At 40.1% G+C, this 23952-nt stretch overlaps 1 protein-coding gene across 1 annotated transcript in view; it reads left to right on the forward strand.

Moving 5' to 3' along the window:
* The first annotated feature begins 5190 nt into the window (after nucleotides 1–5190).
* Nucleotides 5191–23952, forward strand: part of samd10b (sterile alpha motif domain containing 10b) — a 48863-nt gene continuing 30101 nt past the window's right edge. Inside the window, exons 1-2 of the mRNA XM_065961434.1 lie at nucleotides 5191–5427; nucleotides 5557–5626. Of these exons, the coding sequence (XP_065817506.1) occupies nucleotides 5614–5626 (13 nt within the window). The 5' untranslated portion in view covers nucleotides 5191–5427; nucleotides 5557–5613. The remainder of the gene's footprint in view (nucleotides 5428–5556; nucleotides 5627–23952) is intronic.

The following is a 23952-nucleotide window of genomic DNA, read 5'->3' on the forward strand; positions in this document are numbered from 1 at the left end:
CTTTTGCTTCGCACACTGAGTAAGTAAGTGCAGATAGGCGACACAGCTTTTTCAAAGCCGACCCCACAATATGTGCAGAGAATTAGAGAAAACTCCCCCAGGCCTGTGATTAGGAAAACAGCTCAGGGCCACAACTTAACACTATAAAGTGGATTCTTCTCTATCATCTGCACTCATCTCAGTGGAGTAAACAGCTTCCTGTGGGAATTCATTAGATGCTTTCACTTCCACCTGAAAGCGCTCCAGCTTTCAGGTCAGATTAAGTACAGGCAGAGGAGAGAGCTTATGTTCTATTGAAATCCAACCTCTTTAAATCTTTTCAACTTCCAAGCATTTAGATGCACCCAAGGTTGGTCCGAGCTTTACTCAACTGCTCTTTTCTTCTTATGGTTTTTCTTCCTGTCCAATTTGGCTCTGTTATTCCAGACTGCCATCTAAAGGACAGCCATTCACCATGACACCAGCTTTGGCAAGGCTAAAGCCACACACCAATATCAATAGCGTCTCTGTGTCTTGTGAGGAGGAGCTTTCTGTCCCCAGAGCTCTCAAAGCTCAAGACACTTCCTTTTCATCATGTGAGCTGACACAATCTGGCTGTTGGTAGTGCTAACATATTGTGCGTTTTTGCGTTACATCTGTTTAATTCACTTCAAGTGGTTTGTGTTTGTGTGTGATTGTGTGCACTTTTCTATGCATGTGTGTTAGATTGTCATAGAAAAGCAACAAAGGTTTCCTGGCATGCAGAGAGCAGGCCATATGTGATGGAATAACACTGACAATAAAAGTTTAATAGCATCATCTGCTAGTTACAGGGTGTAATGAATAGTCTGCATGGGGATACAAACACTTGCTGAGTTCTCATCACTCTCTACGTACATGCTTCATCAAGCAACCAAACTCCCAGAGGAAACTCCAGACTACATGGTGAAGAATGGCTATCTAGAGGAAAGAATGAAGGTAAATATATTTTGTTCCCTTGAGCTCCTATTCCCTCATGTTTATCTGTGCGGTGCCACACACGCCTGTGCAAACACATTTATTCTAACGAGAGACGCTTATGTTTTAGCAGCTGCGTCTATGAGACTTGACACCCAAAGGACCTGCTATACCTCTTGATCTTTACGCATCCCAGGCTGTTCATTATTCAAGGCACTGACCATCCTCTAAATTAAAGATACAAGCTTTGACTGCTCCGTTTTTACAGGGGAGAATTTCCTTACAGGCACACATTAGCCCACTCTAAATGAAGAACTGTCCTTGAGAACAAGTGAGCGCATACAAATGTGTTTGATCAGGGTTTAACTATCATGTGTAAGTCTACATGAGTGTGTATAAGTAGGGTTGAGTGTGATACTTTCACTCTCGGTCTGCATATTCTGATGAAGCCTCTGATGCATCATGGCTAGTCCTTTGTTCCTTGTTGTTCTCTCTTTGATGATACAGCGCCCGGGCTTTGGGGATGGCCCTCATCTTCCCAATAAAGCCTGACCGACTGTCTTGAAGTCGTTCAGGGACATATCGTTTCGCTGCTAGTAAAAAAAAAAGAAGCTCAGCACAGAGCAGTCTGCATGCATCTGAACGCTAGCAGAATCAATTAGCTGTGTGTGTTGTGAGATTGCATTGACACAGACCAGCACACAACTTGCTCCAGAATTTTCTGCTTTGAAGTGAAGCTCAACTGTTTGAGGTGCAAATATGAGGGTGTCTAACAGGGAAACGGCTGTTTTTTTTAAGGCTTTACTCCAAGCAGTCAGAAGAACTCCTCTGTGTTTCTGTTTCTTGGTTTGTGCAAAGAGTGTGCGTTTGCATAAGAGTTGATCACAAAAGCTCTTGAATCAAATATAGGCCTGCACTCCACCTTTGTGGTGTCCAACTTGGTTTGAGTGCACCGTTTGGAAAAACAAAGTTCCGTGCTATAAAGCACATATGCAGCAGACTTATTGTTTTAATGACACTCACCCCCTTAAAGGGGCCCTGAACTCCTTTTTACACAAAGAATAAAGTTTATATATCTTAAGAGCCCTATTAAGATTTTTTTTAAAACATGTAAAATGTTTTAAGAACATCTTCAGGTGTTTTAATCAAATAAACGAAAGCTATTCTTAGATGCATTGTGAGACTTGTCAAATAAGTGCTCAGTGTTCATCAATTCCTTTACCTAGTGGGATACAAAGTGGCTTTGGCTCATTTGACATCGCTTATTAACATAATGTTTTGATAGTTATTGGGCTTTGGTTAGAAAATAAGTATCCATTATGTGTTACTGTATATCCCAGGATCACATGACATTCCTTTGGTCCCTCTATGTTACAGCCACTGTAAGGCTTTTACTTTAACACTAACATAAAACTCTCCTTTTTACCACATGCTTCAACGATACAACATTTTAGGAGCCTGATTCTACAGGATCTGAAAGTCAACTTTCTCTTTGCCTCTGCCGCTGAAATTTTGACCAAACTTTCTTTTATAAATTTGGACAGACGTGCAACCTGTTTATGATAGTTTTGGATGGGTGAATTACAACAAAGATGTGCTCACAACTTTAAAAAATGATATATATATATATATACTGTATATATATGGAAAAACTTTTGGGTCAACAAATGCAATCTTCTACAGCTCGCAGAAAGTGAAGAAGTTCAACAGAAACTGAATCTCTGACAAAATCTTTGAATCTGACTGCAAACAAACACAAAGAGCTGCATAAAATAAATGGATCCATAACATATCTTGCCGCCTGACTTATCCTTCCACTGTATTCATGAATACATACTAGTTTATTGATGTTATGGAGCTCTTCCTTGATTTGACTTGTTTGCATAGAGAAGTAATGGTGAATGCAGGACGGTGGTTTGTTTTAGAAAATATGCAACCCGCAAAAATAAAATGACAAGGTACACACTGTGTTGTTTTCATTATTCCCACTGCACCTTAAAAGAGAGATGTTATGAAGAGAGTCTCAGGGGACTACTTCTTATATTATATTCAGATGATAACTTTTTAATGCAAGTTTTCTAAATATAAAATAAGATTAAAAAACTAGGAAGCTTGCATTACTTATCTCTAAAATTAAGTTTTACAGCAATATTTTAGAACAGATTTTATCCAGCTTGATTAAGGACACTATTAAAGCTAATTGGCTGCTAATGGACAGTTTTACATTAGTCTACTTTAACAATAAAAAAGAAAGAGAGGTGGATTATAAGGACTGTGAGGGTGCATGGGCATCATAGCAAGGGGAAATATGTCTACACAGGGTGCCAATTTAGGAAGTTTTTTTCCCCTTTTTCTGGTGGTACTTAAAAGACACAATGTTTTTCTAGTCAAGTAAAATGATCTTCATAATATTCTGTGTAAAAGAAGGACAGTAAATTGAGAATTATTTACATTTTAATGTCAAGACAAGTTTTTATGAATTTCATTCATTTTTGCTTATTGTAAGTCGATATTAATGTCACTAGAATTTGTGTTGTGAATGTCAGTTTTACAACTGAACAAAAGGACCCACGTGCAAAAACACAGAGACTAAATACATACAGGGTTAATCAAGACAGCTGGCACCTACAAGACTCAGGGGAACGCCACGTGGGCAGGGCATCCAATCACAAAAAGGAGGGAGAACACAGACGTATGTAGTAAAACTGGACATGACACATTGAGGAATAGACAACAAAATATCACAGTAAACCCTAATAAGTAACAACAGCGGGAGTAACTTGGGGTTAAGTGTCTTGCCCAAGCACACATTGGACGTGTGGCTGCAGGAGCTGGGGATCAAATCACAGACCTACCAATTGAGAGAAGACTGACTCTACCAACTGAGCCATAGAAGCCCAATTCCCGTCAGGCGACACTACAGCAAGGATTTCATTATGACTTGTTGATATCTTTGAACGGATGATGGCCTATCAAAGACTGAGCTCCTTGTCGTTCCAGTATTTCTAGTATTTCTAGATTTTTAGTATATACTAAGCAGCCACAGATCAATATGCAGCTTGGACCAGCAAAATGTATGCCCACAAAGAATGTCCGAAACCTCGATGTCATGAATGATGACCAGCGAACTTTTACTTCAGTGGCAGTTCTTTCAGCATGCACACATTTACCTCTGCAGATGATCCAGAACACAGCACACTGCTTTCAAAACGGCAACAAAAACTGACTCCTGCTTACCTGAACTCCCTCCTCCAAGTCTACAACCCCTCCCACCCACTTACATGTTCTGACAATGAAAGCGGCCTGGTCCTACCTTCACAACAGTACTGTTAAGTCTCTAGCTAGACTCTTCCTAATCAACAGTCCCATGGTGGTGGAAAAAGTTCCCAAACTCTATAGGATTTTTAGAATCCCTTTACATCTTTAACAAAAGTTAAAGCCCCAGCCCTTTCATGAACACCTATGCATTTAATGATTCTGATGCTGCTCATGATACTGACGACGCTGATGATATTGAAGATACTGATGTTGAGAATGGTGTTGGTGTTGATTAGAATATTCATAATGATCATTATATTGATGATGAAGCTGTTTTGTTGTTGATGATGATGTAAAAAAAAAACAAAAAACAAAAAAAAAAACACTAGCCTATATGATTCACCCTGCTTTGCTTCTGTGCACTGCCTGTCATCACATTTGTCTGTATTTGTTGACACTTACTGACATTGTTACTTACATTGTGTTACTTACTCTCAGATGTACATCACTTTGGATTAAAGGGAAGACAAGAGGTCAAGGTCAAGAGGGTAGAAGCTCATTGACTTAGGTCTACATTAAAAAATATATGTTTAACTATTGGGTTGTCTTTTGTATTGAATATGAAGCACCTACAGGGAACAGTTTAACTCCTCATGAATTATATTGATAAACAATCATAAGATATTTCATTACTTTTAAATATACGTATTCCATATTATTCCTATAGTCTATTGTACAGTGGCCATTATAAATAAAATGGGTCGTTTCGATGAGTGTGCCTGCGTGCACGTTGAGAGAGAGAGAGAGAGAGAGAAAGAGCGAGAGGGAGAGAGAGAGAGAGAGAGAGAGAGAGAGAGAGAGAGAGAGAGGAGAGAGAGAGAGAGAGAGAGAGAGAGAGAGTGGGAGGGAGAGAGAGAGAGGGAGAGAGAGAGAGAGCGAGAGGGGGAGAGAGAGAGAGAGAAAGAGCGAGAGATAGAGAGAGAGAGAGAGAGAGAAAGAGAGAGAGAGAGAACGAGAAAGAGAGAGAGAGAGAGAGAGAGAGAGAGAGAGCAGTATCCAGTATGTATACAGGAACAGCTGGTGTCGGGGCGTAATGACCTTTTGTCTCCCGGCGGTCAGGTACGGAGAGGGGGGCGGAGATTCAGGAAGAGTCGCTTCATATCGGACTCGTCCCGGAGGCGTCCAGGACAACAAATGGCAGTGAACCGGCAACGAGGGAGAGTGTGAAACCTGGTTTCTTTTTTTTTATTTTATTTTATCAGAGTATACTAGGGCTACAGTTTGAGCGGTCTCCATGTAGGTTAGCGAGGGCAACGAGCGCTCTTTACCCTCACACTCTTTTTTTTACGTTTTCTCCATCAGACGGAAGGATGCGAGAGTCCTGTTGACACCACGGAGCGATACACGCTGAGACCGACTATGGCTGTGGACGGTAAGCTTACTGTTGCTTTCACTTAGACGTGCAAGCCTGGCAATAATCGTACAGGGACTTAATGTAGCACTTAATAATGAATTCGCAGCGACCTCATTGCACTTTCGGGTTTTTGATTTATCATTTAAACCCCCAGCAGTTAGAGCCTATACTAGATCCTCATAACAGTAGGGACATGGTTCATTAAATATGTTCTTATTTTGAAATGTAATATATTTTTTTTATATATAATTCTACAGAGTTGTGGGTTAATGTGACCACTAATCTTGTCATCATGACTACTCAGTCTTCTTAATCCACATAGGCTATATGCTTCCTAAATAAATCATCTAAGTTGTTTTTGACATGATTTCAGATGATATAAAGACAAAGCTCGTCTCTTCTGTCAGGTTAACTTGACAATCACCTTGAAATGCATGATTTACAAATGCAGTTACAAAGTATCTTCAGTCAAGGTCCATTGTGATATTTATTGCAGTTGAAAAGTCCACATATTCTTATGAGGAACAAGAGCTTTGATGGACTTCAGAGTTTCCAGTGGTCTATTTCTACCCTTTCAACATTTCTCAATTGGATATATTACAGCGACTATCCAGCTTAGGGATTCAACAACGAGTCAACATTTTTTGTTCTCCCTTCTTTAAATAATGGAGACAAAATGCAACACTCAAGTGTGCTCTTTAAAAAAAAAAAAAAAAATCAAAACTGAATAACATGTTCTTCTGATATGGTTGAAATCAAAGGAGTGGAGTCTCAGCATTAAAAAGAAAGTGGATTTGTTTTCCTTAAAAGTTTGCAGAGTCGTAACCTGATCCTAACCCAGACTATCATTCAAACTTTTGTTCCCAACATAACATCCAAAGCGGTTCACTTCAGGGAAGAACACATTGAACTAGCTCTGCATGTGAATTTGTCATGAAAAAGGGGCACCATCTTTTATAATGTAAACTATAGGACTGTACTGTAATGTGCTGTTCTTATTTGTGTGTTTTGTATTAGGTTTGTACATTACAATTATTTTCATTCATGATTTATCTTGAGATTCTCAGTTATTATAAATACTCATCTGGTCTCTAAAGCCCAAGATGACAACTTGTGAAAGATGGTGTCGGTCTGATCCTAACCATCCAAAGATTTCTCTATTTATTATGATTGTAAAAAGAAAAACTGAGTGAGAAGCTGTAAAATGACGTTATTTTTGTGAAAAATGACTGAAAATAACTGGTTATTTTTCCTCATTGGTTGTATCATTTATTTTCAAGGCTCAACTGTTGTGGATTTCATAGCAAACTTCACATTTCTGACAGGGTTTGATGAGATTAATCAAACATTTTAATGAGATGATTTCAGCTCATTCAGCCTAAGCATTGAACAAATAGCTTTCTGTGACCTCTTAGACATCTTGCCCATTTACCCAGCTTAAGGGACAAAGCTGATTAACCAATATGTGCTTTAATATCCTCAAGTATCTTTCTTTTGATAGCACAATTGTTGTAATTGTTGCTGTTGTTGTTGCCCTGTCTGTTTCTCATCCCTGTGCCGGCCGGCTTCTGTCCATCCCTGGTTAAGTGAAGCCTAATCAGAGCCTCTCTCTGCTCAAGGGCAATAATACATGTGAGAGCACCAGCGTATAGTGCCAAGTGTGTTTCCCATCTGTCCTGCGTCTGCTGAAGCAGGTTAGCTCTGCATTAACATGATGGCAGGTAGAACTTGCAGTCAGATGTGCATACATGCCTGCTGACACATTGGGGTATCTATAATTAATCCTTAGTTTACTTAAGCATCATTAATTTACTCAATGCCCTGGGCGTTGACGGCAGCCTGACACAGTGCTGTGCTGCTTAAACATTAAAGAGTGTAGAGCTGTTTGAAGGCATACACAGGGCTCTATTCACTCTGTCAGGAGCAGGACTCCAAAGATTTACTAACACTTCTCGTGCATGTAGGGCACAGAGTCTTGTTTGAGACGTTTTCTGCATGAGATGTCTCACACTTTTTTTTTAAACACACTGGAAAACTGTCAATCATTGGAAGAAATTTAACAATTAAAACCTAAATCTGTGATACAATACGTCTTCAGAGTTAGGAAAAGCATAATCAAACATCTCTACACGTGATTTAGCAGGGTTGTGTTCAGCATATGACTCAGTCAGTTGGTGATGTGCAGATTTCATTTAAGTTGCGGTTTTATTGTGTGGTGGGCTCTCAGCGACAGGCCTGTGATACTGTCATTTACAAAGGGCAGTGTGTGTTGTAGATGTTTTTTTTTCCCCTTATCTTCATATTAACTGCCAAGAAAATGACATTTTTTTTGCCACCTGTCTTCTGGCTGAAATACATCATGTGTTTGCTCAAATCTCCCGGGACATCTGGCTGCATTGTCATACGTGAGATAAGCAGCCATATACAAATGATCCAACTGGGCCACTGTAATGTGCAGTGAACAAAATGAAGGAGCAGGAGGAGAGAGTCCGAGAGAGAGAGAGAGATAGAGAGAGAGAGAAGAATGCATCGCCTGTTAACATCACCAATAGAAGTCTGGGGTATCCCAGTGTGCGAGCCACTTCCAACATGCAGGCCTGGCTAAGCTCAGCATGCAAAGATTCAAGCTTGTGCGTTGAATCACAGGGTAGCCTCCATCCAACCATATACCGTTGGACATGTGTTCTCACCAGCCATCTGACAGGCCAACATGGGGACGAGCCCCAGAATCCAATAGCAATCAATCTATTAATCTCAACCCCGTGTCTCTCTGGGCATGTGGATAAAATGTTAGCTGCGGGAGGGTTGATGTGGAGAATTGCCTGACGATGTGATGGACATATGAACAGGAAGGGGGCTAATGTTGCGAAGAAACTCGTATACTTGTAATGGCCCCCATAAATGAAGAGTTAATTCGTTTTTTTTCCTGAAAGGATGCTGAAATTACCCGAAAATGTAAAATTAAAGCCTTCTAAGAAAAGTGTTCATGGCATTAGAAGAGAATTTGATATTGACTTTTTCTTGCAGATGTATTATAAAAAAAAGAATTAGCACAAAATGAATGATTTAAAATGACAGTTTGTTTTTTTTAAACAAGACAAAAGTACTGCTTCAGTGTCCACCATTGCTTCTTCTTGCTGTGTCCCTTGGAGCTGTCGAACCTTTAGGCTGCTTTTAACGCTTTCCTCGAACAGCCTTCAAGCACCAAACACATCCTTTCTTCTGATCAAGTCACAAAGTCATGTGCTCATTCAACTGCGAAATATGCTGCCCCTTTCCAGTGGGGTGCTCCTGCCATGCGCTGGACTCCCATCTCTCTGTGTGTGCATGAGTTTTGGCCCATGTGTATGTTTATATTTGTGTTTGTGCACATGCAGATGAAGCAGAAGGGGAGCCAGCACCCCCAGTGGGTGGGACGACGGGGGAGGCAGGGGTGCGGATTGTTAGTTTTACACAGACAAATACGCCCTTTGTTGTTTTTCTGGCATGTGTTAAGTCGCCTGTTGGATACTGCATCCATTTGGTGCTACTGGTGTTGAAGCCAAATGTGTTACTGGCCTCTGTAGAAAACTAATATGTTAATGGTGTGTTAACCCTCTCAGCTAAAGTGGGATTATACAGCCATTAAATGTGTGTTTGTGTGTGTGAGAGAGCAGGCTAGCTGTTAACCTCTTTCCTCAGTCCATCATTATCTCCTTCTTCCTAACCACAGGAAGTGTGTCATTCAATATAATGCATGTAGAATCCCCTCCAACATACACAGACACACACCCTGCTGTCATCCATCATCAGCTCTCTGATCCACCACAGCTTTGCAGCCGCACCTGGCCTGAGCCTGTGGATTTTAGACTCACACAGAGAGTGGAATAAAGACAAAGTGGACAGAGGGTGACAGGAACAGAGAGGGGTTGGTTTGTCTGCTACGTATGTATTGAAAAGAGACGTGACTGGAAATTTGCTCCGAAATTCTTCCCTCAGTTAAATGACATCTGAAAAGGATGTGTGATGTTATAATATGGGTTGGAACTTTCACACATAGTGGTGATAGCGAACACATTTCGTTGTAATTGTAGCCTACAGTTTGCCTTTGTTTTCATGTCCGAACAGGAGTATTTGAAATCCAGTTTTCTAATGTTTAAGAAAAAAAAAACACTTCTTAAAGTAGGCATTCATTGACAATTTAGCGGTGTGCTAATATAACTTGAATAAAAACAATAATGGATGCAGTAAATTCTGTTTTTCCTCTTTTGTATTCTACACATTTTTCGTCAAAGGACAACAACAAACATTTCCCATAATGCAATTCAACTGCTGACAGTTCGGTTTACAGATTCACGTGCTCTATATGCTGGTAGACGCTTGAGCTGTTAGCTGCTAGCCACAAGCAGAGGTGAGAAGGGAGCTACAAAGTCTGTTAAACTCATCTCTGTCTTCCATGCAACGACATTTTAATCCTATTTTTAAACACTTAGACCAACACTGCCTCAGTTGATGTCGTTTGAGGCAGTATCAGATTTTATGAAGCTCCCTGTGGAAAAGGCTCAATGATTAAATTGGTGATTTATTACTTGAGCCAACTGGAAATAATTGAAATGAGGACAATTATGCATAAACACAAATTGCCCAGAGGTGTGTATTAACTGTATTTCAGGATGAAGGCACTTAAGATTCCTTGCTTCAAACTAACATAATTATCAATTAATAAATCAAACTCAGATATCCATGAGAGTTTAGGAGTTGATGGTGAATATTTTAAACGAGTTATTGATCTAATGGATCCTCAAGTGGTCCTCTCTGACCACCCACAACTGCTTTGATCTCTGATCCTTGTGAAGGGGATTGATGGACAGCCATGATTCAGGAGATAAACATTTATGCCCTGGTCACGCAGGCCTTTCACTGATTGATTAAGGAGTAAAATAGGAGTGCCCCCTTTGCTATAAATCAGTGATGGATTAACAGGAGCAGAGTGTAGTAGATTTTTACTTTGTTTTGTTGTGTCACATCCTGTCAGCCAACATTGCCAACCTTACCATCCTTTCACTGCTGCCAAAAAACACAAGGCTACTGTTCTGAACCAGCGCCCTTGTCTCAGGTCCGACTTCACCCCAAACCTCCCCCCTTCACCTCTCTGTATTAGAGTGCGCACAGGCCCATATCCAATCTCTCTCCTTTAATTAGCCCTCTGCACAGAGAGAGGGATCGAGGGAGAGAGGCTGAAAGGGTGCAGGGATGGATGATAAAGAGAGAGAGATGTAATTTTTCTGAAGGATGTTGCTAATTAGGTATAATTTCAGACAAGGGTTGAGTCACTGTCTCTTTCTCCTTTGTGCCGTATTTTATCATGCTTAATCAACTTAATCAATATGTTTTTGTCCTTTCAGATAATGGATTTGTTTACTTTTATTTAGGCTGTAATTATGTTTGTGGAATCATAATGACTCAATTTACAATTTATGAATATTGTTCTTTGTTTGTCCTTATCAAAACCATCTGTCTGTAGATTCAAGAGAAAATTAGCTAGCGGCAAATGCGATAATGCCACAATTCACTGATATCCTCGTGTCCTCCATCTCATCCTTAGCCAGATGTCTTTCAGCCTGCAGTTTCAAGGAGAGCAGTCAACCTTTTCCCCCCACTCACGCTCCTTCCCATTAGAGTCTGCTAAACAAACAGTCTAATTAAGTGTGGCCTTGTGTGATAGGGTAAGCTCAGAGCTTTTCACTCGCTGTTAATAGGCTGGCCTGCTCCTCCCACTGAGTGCTGGGGGGTCAGTGGTGCCCGTGGTTCAGATTGCCCATTAAACCAAATGGCTAATGGCTCCAGCTACACCATAACAAGGCAGACGTCCTCGCACACTCAGAAGCACAAGTCACGTTCATCCAGTGCAAAAGCAATTACATCGCCGCTTGCAATCTAGGAGCATAATCTGGGGCTATAGTTTGTATGCACTCAAAACTGTCTGTGTGTGTATTTGTGTGTGTGGTTGTGTGACTTTGAAATTGAACATGTTTAGACTCATTCCAGCTATCGGTCATACCTGCCCCAAAAATAGAAATCAATTTTGTTTCTGTCTCCCAGTCTTATCAGACTTTTAGTTGTTCCTTTTCTCTCTGCTCCTCCCCCTCTTGCTCTAACTAATATTTCACTCTTTTTTAAATTGTTTTGCCTCTATACTGTTCACCTTCTGATGCACACCCCTCTGTGCACCTTCTGTTGTCTTTCTCTCCAATGATGTGTGTTGTTGTAGTAGCCTGTGAATATACAGCTCTGACAGGCTGTCACAGTCCTGCTCGAATGGGCCGTCAATTTACCATGTCAATAGGCATCCAAGTGTCAGCGTGTCAGTTCCACAGCTGAGGTGGGGATAAAGGGTTGTTTAAATGCTACTCAAGTCTCTCTCAGTGACTCTCTTTAACCCCTAAAACTTGCATTCTCCTTTCTTGGAAACACTGTCTCAAACATTCCCAGCATGTTGCCTGTTTTTCATTTTCCTCTTCACCATATTCACCTCTTTTATCCTCTTATTTTTGGCAACAATCCTCTTTCTCTCAGCTCCCTCTTGTCATATCTCTGCAGTTACATTTTTACTAAAGCCCCTCCCCAATCATGTAAATCCCACAATCCTTTGCATGCTCAATGCCCAAGCTTTGGTGGAGATATTAAAGCCATATGGCACTATTATGAAATGTCTCACGTCATTGCAAATATATATATATATATATATATATATATAAAAATATATAAAACAGAGTTTTACAACATCCTCAACCTAGATAGATGTTTGTGAGTACTTTGACATGACATTCACGTGTACATGTAACCTGATTTTCTGCCTTTCAGGCACGTATGAGAGGTGACTCTGATTTACTGGATGTCATAGCCCAGTAAATATCCTGGAGGCTGAACAGGAGAGAGTCCTTTTAGCCGAAATATAACTCACTACCTTATGTGCCTCCTCCTGTCATCCCAATAAATGATTCATTCTTAGAGTGATGTCCGAGCTATGATGCCAGAGTTGGTCTTTACAACATCTACTGACCAAATTTGACAAAAAGAAGAAGTGATTTTTCATTTTGGTGTTTTTTCTTTCTTTTCTTTTTTTTTTTTTTCTTTTTTTTAGCTCAGGTTCAAGATTATTCTTCCACTGTTTTCATGTTTAGCCTAGTTTTCTCTGGATTCGTGGTCCCTTTAATCCTTTACTTTGGTCTTTGGCTTCCTTTAAAGCCAAGAAAGGTGAGAAATCGGCTCGAAACTCTGTGCACTCTTTGTGTACAATAATGCTATTGTGAGTGTCAGCACCCTTTTGACCTGATTTTGCTGAAATCCACAGAGACATGTGGCTGTTGTACTTTATCCGTAGATTAGGAGGGATTTGTGCCTTTAAAGTGGGCGATAGAGGCAGCAAGATGTGATTGCCTAAGAGTTGCTTTGGTCGTGGAGGCTGTAGGAGTTGAAGGCTGAAAAACCTTGTAGTGATGCATATTAGACATCTATATTTGGATTTTGAAAGAGCACCATTGGCAATGTAAGACTTTTGTCACTGTCACTTAAAGGAACAACCATCAGCGTGTCAAAAGTGCCACTATGTCGTTATTTCTTCATGTTCAACTTTCTCCCTTCTTGTCTTGTCCCCCAGTCCTTTTGCAATGCTTTTAAAGAACTTTGCCTCAGAAAAAGTTGTTATGTTGATGTTGAAATGACAGACGTTAAAGTGGAGGCAAGACAAAGCTATTGTCTTGGGAGGCAGCCGAGGTTACAGGGCTGTCAGTCAGAGTTAGTAGGGCCAGGCTCTAAACTGTCATCCCAGCGTTTCGGTCTCACTCTACATATCAGGTCACTGGTGCTGTGCATGATTTGGGTCCCTGCTGGATAAAAATACACAAGTTCATACACATAAATCGACCTACATACATAGTTCATTCAGTCTGCTTGTGCACACTTGCATTGAGGGCTGAGACATGACAGAGACAAAGATTTTCAGTTGGGAACTAAATCTGACTCTAGCAGTGTATAAAGTTTGCAAGAATTTCAGTTGTCAATAGATTAAAGAAAAATAAAGCTTTTCAAAGGGGATCAGCAGAGATGAGGCAGAGCTTTTTAAATTTGATGAACTGATTTGGATTCCTCCATAATGAATGACACCAGAGAAAAGGGCAGTTACTGTACTGTGCTTAAGAAGAGTTGGGTGCACCTTATTTGCTGTGAAATAATGAATGGTTGGGTAATAAAGCGCTTCTCTCTACTTCTCTCTAATCAAAAGTGAGAATTCCCCACAATGAGTGGGTGCATTAACATGAGACGATGTGATGGCACAGGGTTGTGTGGGAATGTGTGTGCAAAAGTGTGGAGACTTTGCGTTGCTCATGCATGTGCTCTTAATGCCCCACTGTTAAAATGATGCGTCGACGGGGTCATTTGGAATATCTTCACATTTTTGTGTGTGCCTGTGTGTGTTTGTGTATGTATGTGTGATTGTCTGTCTGAGTAGTTGGGTGATAATAGGGAAATGGCTCAGTGGTGTGGAAGAGAGAGCAGGGATGAGAGCTGGCCTGGCATGGCTCTGTTGGAAGAGAACCGCTGAAAATCACTGAGACACACACCATGAGTAGTGGCAGTAGTGTCAGCGTTAACAAGCAAAAACACACATGCACTTCGACACGGACGCACACACACTTAGGTTGATTAATTGTTGGGTTCCCTGAGAGAAGCCCCATGAGCAGCTCTTACTTCACAATGCTGTCTGTGAAACATCTGGCATCATTAGAAGTCAACATTAGGGGAGTTATCAATAGACAGCTAATGTTTGAAAACCTGACATTGATGGTGCGTCGTGATGAATCTACCACCGCAAATGGGCAAAGGAAGTGGTTTCTAAATCACCCAATTACATTGACTGTTACTGTAGTGATTGCATTAAGGAGATTTACAGTTTTAGCATTGGGTGGTTGCCAGTTCAGTCACACAATATGGTGGTAGCTCAAACTCAAAAGTACTTTGCTATTATTTTAATTCCTTTTGACACATGCATATTACTTTTGACGTGCCAACTAGTAAAAAACTAGTGTAAGTATGACTGAGTAAGCTGAAAGACAGCTAAATCAACATTTGTTGTGTCCCTCAAGCTAACACGCGCTACAGCTAACATGCATCTGCTAGGTATAGGAGATGACGTTTTTGTGGTATGAATAATCTGCTTTATCATATCAAACTCTAGCAAGTGTTTTTTTTTTTTTTTTGTTGCTGCGAAGTTCTTTTGAAAATCCACAGATCCTTTTTGTGTTGACTTTGATTTGGTATTTGTTTGTGGTGGTTCTTTGTATTGCTCAGAATAGATTGTACCTGCATTGATTCTTCACTAACTTTTCTGTAATAATATTATTTGCTATGGTAGTAAATTATTGCTATCTGCATTAAACAAGCCAGCTTCCCTATATGCTCACTAGTCAACATGTTATCTTAAACACTTGCTCTTTACCTGCTTTTTTTCTATTCATATTTAAGGCACAAATAATACAGGGTTGTTAAGTTTGTCGTTACCTTCAAAGGTAAGGTAAGAGGAAAAATGAACGAAAGCATTGTGAGAGTGTTTAAAGTAAAGGCTTAAGAGGGGGAAGGCTCCCCCTGGGATCTTCTAGCCTGGACAAGAGGCTCCTGCTGGGACTTTATGTGTATTGATGTGTATCCACATGCGTGCACAAGTTCTACAAAGAGCTTTGATTATCTTCCCTGTCTTACCCCAAAGTGCCCGCTTTGTACCAGCTGCCGTCTGTACCTGACAGCGCAGCCTCCGGAAACCATGTGAGTGAGAACAAGTGTGTGAGCGGGGGGAGGGGTAATTGGCATGTCCATCTGACTGAAAGGCCCCTCGCGAAGTGGCAGTGCAGGAGTGGAGCTGATAACACGGCAATTAGGCTGGGAGAGAAATACCCCCAATCAGCACAGCATGCTGCAGGGACTCACACTGACAGGTAGGACTACAGGGGGGGGGGGCGTCCAGGATAGGCGAGTGCCCCCCAGGTGTGAGCTAATTTGTCTCACTGTTTGGCTGAAAAAAAAACTGATGGGCTTGTACTCAACATGCCTGAATGTATTGTTCACTCATACCATTCGTTCTCCCACCGAAGACACCTGCTGCTGCTGCTTCTGCTGCTGAGAGACTCGCATTGTCGCATCATTTTCTTCAATCTCTAAGTGCACACTGTTACACAAAGTAGAGTGCTGGCGAAGTTTGAATCTTCTTTTTTTACTTGTTGAAATAAAGCGTGAAGGATATAGAGCAGAGTTACTTTATGTCTCTGTTTGATGGGTTTGCCAGTGGCATTGCAGCTATTCTCCACTCAGCTGTCTCAGTAGTATTGCCTATATAAGTCTCTGTGTGTGGCGGCCCCCTACTACAACTTTTACATCTTCTACCCACCTTTCTTCTTTCTTTCGTTCCGCCTCGTTCTCAAGGGAAAGATTAGAGGCAGCTTCTTGGATCACATCACACAACAGCACAACAAAAACTTAAAATTTCAGTTGGCTGACAAAAGAAGTTCCGGATCCAGCACCTCCAGCAGCTCTGCTGCTACTGTGTTGCTGTTTCTAATCATTCATGCTGTTTATGAATCTTCAAACTAACTCCCTGTCTGACATTTTCATTCCCTTACTGTCTATCTCAGCTTCAAATTCATTGGCCCCTCTTTCTCCCCTGTGTTCTATTGTTCTCTGTTTACCTCTCAGCTTCTGTGCAGCTTTAACTTTTATCTTTTTTTTTTCCCACCAGCTCTCCGCCCACTATAAGCCTATTTCCTCCTCTTTTTCAGCGCTCTTTATTTTCATTAATACCCTCATCCTGGTGTCTTTGTGCAGGGGATGCAAGGATAGTGTCGAGCATATTATCAACCAACCCCTGCATCGGTCATTTATCCACTTCATTGTTTGCAGAGCCCCCTGTGCTCAATAACCTTCATGTTTGTTTGTGCCAGTGTCTGTGTGCGTACTTACTATCGACTCCTTGTTTCTTTGCCACGCTACATTGCTCAGACGTTTCTTCTCCTATATGTCACAGAGGTCTATGAACAGTGATATAAATGCAGGAATAAAGTAGGGTACTTGTGTGATGGCTTAAGGACATTCAATAAAGTATTGAGCGCTGAAACCCTCCACATCCTATACTCTCACCAGGCCACAGCATGAGTGCACCCCATCGATGAGCTGTAGTCCAGTGCTATAACTGTGCTTTGGGTGTGTAGTTGCACTCTGCTCGGATTAATCTCTGCAGATGATGATATGTCGCCGTGGGACAAATGTACAGAGTTATAATGTGAGCGCGAAAGGAGCCTATTTCTCTATGTTGAGCAGACAGAGCGTGTCGGATCCCTGCCGGACAGCCTTGCAGACTATCACTGAAGGTATTTGTGATGTGAGCTCAACTAGCAGGTGTAGTGTACGTTTTAACTCTTGTTTCGAGAAAAACATATAAGAGCAAAAACCTATTTTCTCTGATTGCTTGAATCACTTAAGAGTTCATTAGCAACCCATCTGGCTTAAAGCTCTTGGTTCCAAATGATCGGTTTAGACTGCACTTGAAATAAAAACATGAGATTTTGATTTTGAAATGGAGGCACACACTGTTTGGTTTCAAAATGAATCTTTATTACATCAATCCTGCCGTCGATTTAGGGAATCTGTTATCAAGCAGCGCCACGGTGCTAAGTTAAAAAGGAAAGGGAGTATTTTACAGCTTTTATACAATGTGCCCAAACACTGTTAATCAGAGGTGTCAAGTAACTAAGTACAAATACTTTGTTACCTTAAGTAGAAATTTTGGGTATCTATACTTTACTTGAATAATTACTTTTCAGCCGACTTTTTACTTCTACTCCTTACATTTTCACACAATTATCTTTACTTTCTACTCCTTACATTTTAAAAATAGCCTCGTTACTCCTATTTCATTTCGGCTTGTTTTCATTCCGACTTGTCATCGTTAAAAAAAAAAACATACAAAAAAAAAATCCGGATAGAGTGAATTTGATTGTGGTTGGATGAGAAGTATAAACATATACCATTCCGACACCCTATTGGTTTGTACGCGATCCGTCGCACCTGCACATGACACAAATCACGTCACACTCCTGCAAGGAAATAGCAGACGCATGTAGCCTAGTACGAAGATGTCCGTGGCAGAGACAACCATACAAGGGTAATTGTTACTAAGCCTGCCCTGGGTACACCAATTTTCTTGTCCAGTTTTGTTATCGTACATCCGTTGCCCTCACAGATTCCTGCAGCTAAGCTTGGATGTACATTTACATGCCAATAAAGGCTATTGATAACATGCCTCTGAAGTTTGACTTTTTGCACCATTACAATACTTATAGGCAACTAGTCATCATATCTTCTGCTCCATGAAACACATGTTAATGCTCAGTAGTACACATATATGGTTCTTTAATGTATTTGCATTTAACTAAAATGCGTTCATTTCCAATGGGCATAAATGAGGCTGAAACAGGTGCATCCCAAATGTTTCAACATTAACATTTTAATATATCATTATAGTTAAAAATGTTTTTTTGGGGGGAGGTGGGGTAGTGCACTATAGGCCCCTGTGGCGCGGTCTAAGCTTTTGTCCTTAATGGCATTTTTTTCCCCTTACATTACTTGATACTTTAAGTAGTTTTGAAACCAGTACTTTTACACTTTTACTTCAGTAAAAAGCTCGAGTTGATACTTCAACTTCTACAGAAGTCTTTTTAAACCCTAGTATCTATACTTCTACCTGAGTAATGAATGTGAATACTTTTGACACCTCTGCTGTTAATCCACTCAGACAGTGCATTTTGTCGTTCAGGAGTTGCTGTAAACGAACACTAAATGTTTAAATAGCTTCTCTAAGCTGAGAAGTTATGTGCTTCTGTTTATTTCTTTCCCTCTATTATTGTCTGTTCTTTTCAGAAGAGGTGGTCTTTATGGCCGGTCTTAAAGACAGATCAAAGCAAACACTGAGATTTGAAAGCTCTGAAATGACTATAATTCAGCATAACCTAAAACACAATGCAACATTTTCCTGTTTTCTGCATCAACAGATATGACCTCTGGACTTGTCAGAGCAGGACATTTTGAAAGGGATGATGAGTTTTATCAGTTTACTTGTTGCATTTGAAATTTTGCAGTATTAAATCATTAAAACCAATCAGATAGGATAACCCAACCTTTATAATACTTCCTTGTGGTTACAATGTCATGTAAATCCAAATGGCTTGAACATGCATACAGTTGTGCTGTGCCTGCCTGACCTGTTGGTGTAATTTTCCCTAACCATGCTCCATTCAATTTGATGCCTCAATCCATTTGGAGCGCTCTTCCAGCCTAATTTGGATGGATTTTTTCAAAGGTTTTCATGAACTGTGAGTGCTGCACTGGGGCTGAGTGTGAATGGATTGATTATCTGGTTGACCTAATAGCTGTCAAATAATAATTCAATATTTTAGAAACAGGATCATATAACTGGACACAAATAATGTGTGCCCTTGATGGCCCCCTGCTCTTAATGCATCATTTGATTAATTAATTGGAAACATGAAGAAAACATGACAAAATCTGCCATGAAATCATGAAACCAGAAATATGTCCAAAATCATATTTGATCACTGGTATATGTTGAGTTAAATTTGAGACATAATTGTCTGTAATCGTTTTTTGTATCCTACACTTTGGCCCCCTGGCAATGAGAATTAAATGAATGTTGCCCTTGCTGTGATCAAAGTTGCCCATCCCTGCCCTAGATCAACTGATGATAATAGATTCAATATCAAAATACAGCTATCTGAAGCTTTTGAGACTGTTCTTAATGTTGTAGGAACGCATTTTCATGGTTCTATAGCTGACAACAAACGAGGGCAGTACATTTCAAATTTTCCCAAATATGGAGTAACTCTAAGGATAATTTTCTTTATCAGCTTCTTTAAGTTTGTCTGGCCTCTTGTGATTGGTTTAAGTATGAAAAAGCCTGTCCAATCAAATTTTAGCAGCTCTAATGTTAGATCCAGAGTCAGATCCAAAACACACTTTCAAAGTCTCAATATGATAATTAAACTTTTTATATGTTAGAGCAGTCAGGCCTTACAATATCTGTCAGGCTTGTTTTATAAATCCATATAAATTAAAAAATGTTATGCCATAAAATCTGTTGATGGTGATTTAGGAATTTTAAATCACCATTTTTTTGGCCACATAATTGCACGTACACGGTACATAACTTTTAAATGAATATAGGTACATGCTAGCAGATACAATTCATTGGGAGGGAGGGAAGGGGAAAGGGAATATTGCATTCATTTACTCTTTTCCACTCTGTTGGAATCCCCACTGACTGCTGAGGGAGATATCTGATTAGCTGCTAAATGCTCCATATCTAGCTAGGAAGTAAATTTGCTGTTAGGGTGTGCTTGTAGTCTAGTTTGTTTATAAAGCTTTTTCTGTTGGAAACAGCTGCTTGTTTGTGTCTAACATAAAACTAGGAGCCAGTAGAGTGAACCACAACAACAACAACGTTTGGGGGCTGAAAGTTAAATAATGAGCTTAAACATGTTATAACACTTCTTAAATCTTTTGGGAGCTGCATAGATGATCATTCTGTAAATTCATCAAAACAAGTTACACATTTCACGCTGTATTATCGTTTAGAATTTAATCTGGGATGGATAAATTCCCAAATCGTTTGCTAACAGCTGTCTGTAATAAACCATGGAGCCATCCTAACATTTAATTAAAAGCTTGTCCTTTTGTATTTGTATTAAGTTTGGATCGATCATTTCTTATGCAACTCATGGCACCAGAACCTCATCGGTTAAACCTTAAGCAACTCAGCTTCATGCCAATTTCTCTTTCAAGTTAGGCCATTTGTGTTAGTATACAGTATACTCGATATTGCCTTGATCACCTACCTTAAGACTATTTGAAGGTTTCATCAATTATTTTTTGCTGTAATATCTTATTAAGGGTCAGTTTTATGGACTATAACCAAACTATTAAGTCATAACCCTGCATTAAAACTCATGCAGGTAAGGAACTTTCCTTATTACTTATCTGTAGCTAGCGTAGCTGTTCCTGTCCTGCACATGTTTTTTGTTTTTGTTTTTGTTTTTTTAAATCTCTTATTGCTTTTTTTGTTCAAATGTATGACTCATTAAGAATCTATAATATCTATAAATATATAGATATATTACTGTATAGAAATTGCGTATGGTGATGTTTTCTTTTGTAGGTCATATAGAGGCATCAGTACAAACTACAGTCTGTTTCATAACCAGCTAAAAAGTCCTCGCGGGAGCTTTAATGATCATTCCTGTATAATAGGTAAATTTAATTTAACAAGTTATTTACAGTATTATGTTTCTACAGTTTAAACTAGTGTAAACAGACTAATCATAGAATTATATGGACAACGAAAAAAACAAGATATTTCAGAAAGTAGAACATCTAAGGACCATTTTACTCATGCACATGTAAATGCACTCAGTGATCTTGTTGTTAATCGAGCCTGATCACACCCGACCTCCTCCCTCTCCCTCCTCGTCCTCCCTCCTCCTCTAACATTGCACTCTGTATTATCGATTGTCGGTGAGATTTAATCTGTCCTCCTGTGTCATTTTATGAGTGCTTGGCTGTGAAGAGGAGAAAACAATTGCAAGATCTCATCTCATTTCACCTCTTCCTTTCACCATTTCCTGGTGCAGGTTATATTAATCTTCAGCTTCAAAGCTAATTTTTTCTCTGTTTTGCTTCCCCTCGACTTGTCATGTTGCCCATTCGTCTGTCTTTCTGTTGCGACATTTACCCTGGGCTTCATTCCCTCATCCTCTTAAGAGGGCATGACCATGTCAGACCCTTGTATCCCGTCTTCCCTCCCATGCCACACTTCCTTTTCATTCTCTTGTGTGAAACATGTAACAAGATCCTTTGAGCAAGAGTTGATATGACAGCCAGCGGCCTTGGGTGAAGGAATAAGGCTCACTGTGTTTGTGTGCATGCCTGTTTCTGTGTGTGTGAGGGATTTATCTGAAGTGATCTGTAATTGTATGTTCTCTGACACAGTGATGGATAATCAATAGAGCTGTCTATCTGCAGAGTTAGAGAGTAAAAGTCACCGTGCCCTCAATGCACGACCTTCCATTTGTTTTTGTTACAGCAAGGCAAAAAAGGTAAAGCCAAGGACATCTTCCAGGGTGCGGAGGGACTTCTTTAATGACTTACAGAATTAAAAAACACCTGTTTTTTGGGCTATATAGTAGGTGCACATGAGCCATAATTGCCCAGCAGTTTAAATCCTGAATTCAGCACCCATACACAAGGCTGCGTGCATAAACTCTGTGCAGCTTTATTCCAACCCACTGGACTAAACCAAAGAAGACAGGGATTACAAAGATGTGCAGATATTTTCTTTCTGCATTTTAAGTCACACTCAAGTAAGCGTGCTGACAATACACATATTGTTCTTGTTGTAAATGACTGAATAATCGGTTAAAATGTAATTTAATTTGGAAAAATAATTTCTTAAGACTGTGTAATTATCTCCTGTTAGTTTCATTCCTTTTTCTAACTGACTTGAAGTTACTCTATAACCTTGTTGTGTAGTTTTGATAAGTTTAAGCAGGAGTGTGTGTGAGCCTGAGCTAGCAAAGATGCTGCATTAGCTTCACAGACTGTAAATATTAAGAATAGGTCGTAATTAAGTAAGTAAGTACTTAGCATCATGTCAGCCCATGTAGTTACACATGGGCTGATTTGACAGCTGCTGTTAACAGGTGTGTATTAGTTTTAAATATATAGGTCGTAGTGTGCATAAATGAGGTGAACATTAATTTAGGCTTGTCTTTGTATAAAACGATTGGTAAACACATTTATTTAAACAGTATGTTAAATTAATATATGCTCTTACAGTCTACAAAACACAATATCAAAGTGGAGAGTGAACATCTTTAAACATTTATAGCGGAAAGTGAATAGTAGCATTTTACATGTTGTTTTATTTAGCTCTTTCCAGTGTGCTTACTTTGTTTACCCAATGTGGAGCTAACTTTGATAAAACTTTGTGAACCATCAGATGGAGAGTAGAACCAATATTCAGCTTTGGGAATGCTTTGTTGTTATCTCCCAATTAGTCTGTGTTGTTAACTTGTTAATACCATGTAAATTTCCTTATTCTTGAGTTCCCCTGTCGTCTGCGATGGTGTCTCATGTCAAAGTGGGAAATAGATGGCAATGCATCATGGGAAAAGCCCCCCGTTTCTTTTTTTATACATATATATATTCATTTTAAACCTTCAACCACAAATCTTCTTCACCCCCTCCTCGCTCCAAGTAGAGTAATTTCATGCCTCATTCCTGGAGTTATGACCAGGTCTGATGGAGTGGAAGAGTTATACATAGCGTCCTGCTTTCCTCCTCTAACTTTACTATAAAACCAACAAATCTGGATCATTGCTAGATGTACTAGACATAGAGCGAGTTGGCAGCATTTGCCTGTTTGATGCTATATTTAGGACTTCAGGTTGAAAGTGTTACACAGGCATGAAATCACTGCATGATGAAGTTTCACCCCGTAGCAGATTACTGAGGAAGGAGGATGACTGAGATTTTTCTCTACCTCTCTTCTCTTTCAAATAAAACTTGGACTGTAAATAGAAATTTATCTTTTGAGTTGAGTAAGAGGTGCTCGGCAGGGAGGGAGGGAGCTGATGCCAATATCACGCTGCTGAAATACACCATGGCACCCTCTCTGTGACGCCTGAACTAAAGTGGATTAGCCAGACCACTTGCCTCATCCTCCATGCAAGAGGATGAGGCAAAAAGACACCCTGAAGTTGATGCCAAGGTTAAGCAAAAAATCAAACTTATACTAAAAGCCGACACAGCAAAATAGTCCACACGGGCTAACTTAGATTTCTCATTTGGAGTCAGATGAGTAATGTCCAGTGATGCCATGTTAATCTACTGTGGGATTTGGCTTGGAACGACCTTCCGTGGTGCCGTACCTAACGGCTTAATTACCTTTTCAAAAGGGAATGCCACTGAGATTTAGCAGCCACCCTGCGCAGATAAGGTGCTCAGTGAAGAGGAGGTGATATGAGGCTACACTCCACTGAGCTGAGTCGTTTTGACCTACCTACCCCTGCACAAACACAAAAACACAAACACCTGCTTGACACTTTGCCCTTGAGTTTGGCACCTCTAACACCAACAGTTCTCTCACGTTCCCTCCTCGTTTCTCCTCTTAAAATATGAGCAGGAAGTCACAGATCCCTGAGCTTTTTAAATTTGCACTACATCATATCTCCTCATTTCTTTTTCAT

Source organism: Labrus bergylta, chromosome 12 (assembly GCF_963930695.1).
Source record: "Labrus bergylta chromosome 12, fLabBer1.1, whole genome shotgun sequence".
In the NCBI taxonomy this organism is placed as follows: Eukaryota; Metazoa; Chordata; class Actinopteri; order Labriformes; family Labridae; genus Labrus; species Labrus bergylta.